General features: G+C 33.9%; 1 protein-coding gene across 1 annotated transcript; it reads left to right on the top strand.

Moving 5' to 3' along the window:
• The first annotated feature begins 1,071 nt into the window (after positions 1–1,071).
• Positions 1,072–1,597, top strand: LOC149241186 (18.1 kDa class I heat shock protein-like). The gene has a single exon (XM_089367457.1). It carries the CDS (start codon positions 1,121–1,123, stop codon positions 1,595–1,597), a length of 477 nt encoding a protein of 158 aa, XP_089223583.1. The 5' UTR covers positions 1,072–1,120.
• The last annotated feature ends 3,367 nt before the right edge of the window (positions 1,598–4,964 follow it).

Raw genomic sequence — 4,964 nt, 5'->3', positions numbered from 1 at the left:
TATCATATAACAAGTAATGCATTTCTCTTTAATAGACATAACGCTATTTTTTCTTTGTAAAAATAAAATAAAATGAACCATAATAATCGTGGCATGTATAATTTCCAAATACTACAAAACCCAACAGTGGTTGATCCACTTAATTGATATAAAGAGGATTTAAATAATTTTAAAATACTACAAAACCCATCGTTGTTTAATCCGGTCAATTGACATAAAGTGGATTTAAACCTTTTTTCAGCACGAAAGTGGATTTAAACTTACATAGAGGGTTGCTCATATGCAATGGTTGATCCGGTTAATTGATATAAAGTGGATTTAAATAATTTTCAAATACTACAAAGCCCAGCACTGGTTGATCGGGTTAATTGATATAAAGTGTATTTAAACTTACATAAAAGAATTGCTTATATTTCATAATGCAATTACAATATTTTCGTTTGGCATAATTTAATTAATAAATAAAATTCTCTTCTAATTTTCTATTATTTAAAATAAGTTTTCCTCAGAAATTAAACGATTTAAACTTAATTTTTAAAAAATTTAAACAAAATTATCAACAAAAGGGCGAAAAAAAAAAAACTTTTTATGCTTCTTGTTTATTAATTAAACTAATCTTTTTTATTTTTCCCAATATTCAAACGTTAAAATAGCCAATGAGAAATTGTACGTCACATCCCGTTCCTGTCCCTCCGTGGCAGGAGCTACGCCTCCACATCATCAACATCGGTTACCGTAGGCTATACTTCTTGAACAGTGTGAAAGGCTAGATGGTTCTGGAGAAACATACCTAATTACCTGGAGGATTCTGGATGTACAAGGGTTAAATAACAATAATATTTGCAAAGTGAAAATTGAAATCTTACTTTCGGAATGGTCTGGAGCTTACAGGTGTACAATAATAGTAAAGTATTCTGCCAGCATTTGAGAATCCTCTGGAACCCGCCTAATAGAGTCGACTAGATTGTTCCTCCTCATCTTATAAAAATAAAAACCAACCTATCTTCTGGTATAATCCGAGATCGATCTTGAAATTGAAATCCAAACACTGAGATCAGAGTGTTGTGTTTCTATAGTCATTCCAATCGCATATATTGCAGTAATTCATTACTAGTTGAAAATGTCGATAATTCCCAGCTTTTTCGGCAGGAGGTCAGTGGATCCCTTCTCCTTGGAAGCATGGGATCCTTTCCAAGCATTCACAGATCTTGCCAGCGGGGGACCATCTGGGCAATTTGTAAGGGAGGCTTCTGCGGTAGCCAATACCCAGATCGACTGGAAGGAAACGCCAGAGGCACACATTTTCAAAGCTGATCTTCCAGGTTTGAAGAAAGAGGAGGTGAAAATAGAGTTGGAAGAGGGCCAAAGAGTTCTGCAGATAAGCGGGGAGCGCAGCAAAGAAGAAGAGCACAAGAACGACAAATGGCACCGCATTGAGCGATCCCGTGGAAAATTCCTTCGGCGTTTCCGGCTGCCGGAGAATGTGAAGATGGAAGAGATCAGGGCGAGCATGGAAAATGGAGTGCTGACAGTGACAGTGCCAAAGCAGGCAGAACCCCAACCTCCTCAACCCAAATCCATCGAGATCTCTAGCTGACTGAAGAGGTGAAATTGGGTCTGCTGTTGCAGTAGGGTGTACTTGTTACAGAATGTGTAGATGTGTGTCGTAAGCCTCCGTCCATTATCCAATCCAGAAAATAAACACCTCCATTCCCATTGCCAGTTGTTACATCGCTTACATTGAGTTTGTATGTGTTGTGCGTTTCTCAATAATATAATAAGAGTTTGTATTTGTTGTGCGATTTCTCAATAATATAATAAAAGGAGACGCAGGTTCAGGGCATATGCTGTGCTGCGTAAAAGGTTTTCATTAATAACTAATTTCCATTGTTATTAAACAGGTCTGCAGAGTGCTATCGAATAATATGGACAGTGAAACACCCCCAATTTAATTAGATTTTGATAGAGTTGTAAATTTTCGAGGTGAAACACCCCCAATTTAATTAGATGTTGATAGAGTTGTAAATTTTCACACTGGGAATAAGATCCTCATAGGCATTGATCCGATTATGGGTGGGGAAAACACATTGATATTCTTAAGTCTCTGATAAACTTCTTTCACAGAAAAGGCTTTTTCACATGGAACAAATTGATTGCTTCTTGGCTGGGTCCTTTTCCAATTTGGAAGGATTCCTCATGTTTGGGTATGTCCGAAGGTTTGGCTCGACAGTGGATGTAGGTAATGAGTGGCTTGAATAATTGTGGATTCTGCCGAACCTTGGATGATGATGTAGGTAATGAGTGGCTTGAAGAATTGTGGATTCTGTCGAACCTTGGATGATGATGTCCTCGTATGGAAGGGAAAAAGCACCAGGGAACCAATCGACGTTAAGGATATCTACACAAACCTTAGCAGGGTGCAATGTCAATTTCAGCTAATTTATCCTGTAATTTTTTGACCTTAGCAGGGTGCAATGTCAATTTCAGCTAATTTATCCTGTAATTTTTTGAAAATCTGGTTGTCCTCTAAAAACCGTCTTACCATCTTATTCTCTTGCATGGTATTCCATAACAAAAATTTGACATGGAATCGAAGTTGGCATGGCCTTGGATTATGTTATGCTTGTAAATCAGCTGAGGAAAACAATTTCCACCTTTTTTTCAATGTTCTTTATCTTAACAAATATGGCGAGACTTGGCTGCTCATTATGATTTTCCCTATATTTCACATGACTCTATTTCTGATGCTTTTCTTTGGTGGAGCTGCCAAAAGCGTCATGGAGATCTATTATTATTTATGTCCTTTGGATCTATTATTATTTATGTCCTTTGGCATATATGGAAGTGAAGAAATCATATTATTTTGGAAGTGAAGAAATCATATTATTTTCTAGGATAGAAGGGTCTTTTTCATAGTCGTCTATGATAAGATTGTGTCATCCATGGACTCTATCTCGGTAAAATCTTCTCTAGGTGATAAGTCAAAACAAGTAGATTTTCTACTGGATCACATGCTATTCCCAAAAGCGTTCTTTAATGAGGCTTGTCAGAATGATAATTGAGCGTTCTTTAATGAGGCTTGTCAGAATGATAATTGTGGATGCGGTGTTCAGATTTGTATGGACAACAAATTGCAATATTAAATACATTGGAATGGAGGATCAAGCTTTAATATAAAAGCAGAATCTATGGCACTTGCTGGTTTGATTTTCTTGTGTCATTTTCTAAATATTCAATCTCTTCATATATATGGGGACTCCAAAGTCATTATTGAGCATGTCACTGAAAAACACCACATAAAAAATCAGTATCTTGATAGTGGGATGTACATAATCATGACTTTGTGGAAGGGCATGGAGAGCTACTCAATTAGTCATAGCTACAGATCGCAAAATGTTCAGGCAGATATATTGTCACAAAGGGTCTACTTTCTCGTCCGGGCATCTGGAATATGGAGGTAATATTTGAGGAAAAAAGTTTTCTCATTCAGGGATTCACCCTCCCTGGTTCTTAACTTTTTCAGAAAGGTCCTAGGTATGTTTTTTCTGTTTTTTAAATTTTGATTATCTAAAACACTATCCCATTCAGTCCTGCAGATGGATAATCGATCATATGATTATTTGCAATTTTGCTCATGTGGCACTATCTAAATTATCATCCCCATGTCGTAGATAATTATCATCCCCATGTCGTAGATGATTTTCATGCTGAGTACAACTTTGTTAATATATTCTGTATATTTTGTCACATTAAGAACATTCGACATAGAACTTTCTGCTGTCTATTTCTTAGTTTGGTCATGACCATTTCTAGACATGATGTAATATTAGCGGTTATATATCTTATATAATACAATTATGTTTTTTCTTCTTGAAAAACTAACGACAAATAACCCATATATCTAGCCACATTGGTAAGGTAAGGAAACATAAATTTGCAACCTTTTCTTTAGCTTATCATATTTTATTTAAAGTGTATTTGCTTTTATAATGTGTTTTTCTAGACGTATTTGATTTGGAATTCGTGCCCATTGATTTAGAATCTATTTTCATTTGTTAGAGTTTATTTCCATTCTTTAGCTTAGAATATTTGATTTAAAGTGCATTCACACTTTTTGGGTGTGAGAATGTTTAAGAGTCATACATGAACATCCATATGTTCTTGTACAATGGGCGTGTTTTCATTTTGTTTTTTTAAATAAATTCCCTTATCCCAATCCACAGAAGGAAAGAGGATAAATATGATTGACTAGGGATATTGAAGGGACGCTTGCTCTAAGGAGTAAACTTTTACCCCTTGTATGTTTAATAGTTTATTTAAGGAAATGTTAGATGGGATTAATGTTTCTCTTTTTTGGAGATAGAGATATAAAAGTGCATGTTTAACACTTTATTTATATGTTTAATAGTTTATTTAAGGAAATGTTAAATGGGATTAATATTTTTCTTTTTTGAGATATAAAAGTGCATGTTTAATACTTTATCAAGTGTTTTAAGGAATCATTATATTTAATAGTTTATCAAGTGTTTTAACGGATCGTTAATAGTTTATTGAGTGTTTTAGATGGATTAATGGTTTATTTTTAATATACAAGTTAATCATTAATAGTTTATTAAGTGTTTTAGATGGATTAATGACTTATTTTTAATACACAAGTTAATTGTAAGTATTAATTGTAAGTAAATATGGGTTTTAGATTGGTAAAGGTATTAAAGTTAATTTTAAATCTATTAAATTAGTATATGTTCATTTTAACCATAAATTTAATAAGAATTGAGAGGATCACATCTTTTTATTATCCTGTCGCTCGCAGGTATGTCGTATTCAATATACATGTTGATTATAAATTATTTGGTGTTGGACCAAAAATTAAACTGTGTTTTACAAGGTTTACTTTATAAAAAAAAATTATTTGTTTTTTAAATTAATATTAATTTAAATTTTCTTTCATTTAATTGGCTAAA

This window comes from Pinus tabuliformis, chromosome 8 (assembly GCF_031772625.1).
Source record: "Pinus tabuliformis cultivar Carrire ecotype Pingquan chromosome 8, CPIR1, whole genome shotgun sequence".
Taxonomy (NCBI): domain Eukaryota; kingdom Viridiplantae; phylum Streptophyta; class Pinopsida; order Pinales; family Pinaceae; genus Pinus; species Pinus tabuliformis.
Note: the sequence above shows the minus strand (reverse complement) of the source record. Positions and strands in the feature narration are given on the sequence as shown.

Coding starts and splice junctions, on each gene's coding strand:
- LOC149241186 (XM_089367457.1), top strand. CDS start 1,121: ATGTCGATAATTCCCAGCTTTTTCGGCAGGAGGTCAGTGGATCCCTTC.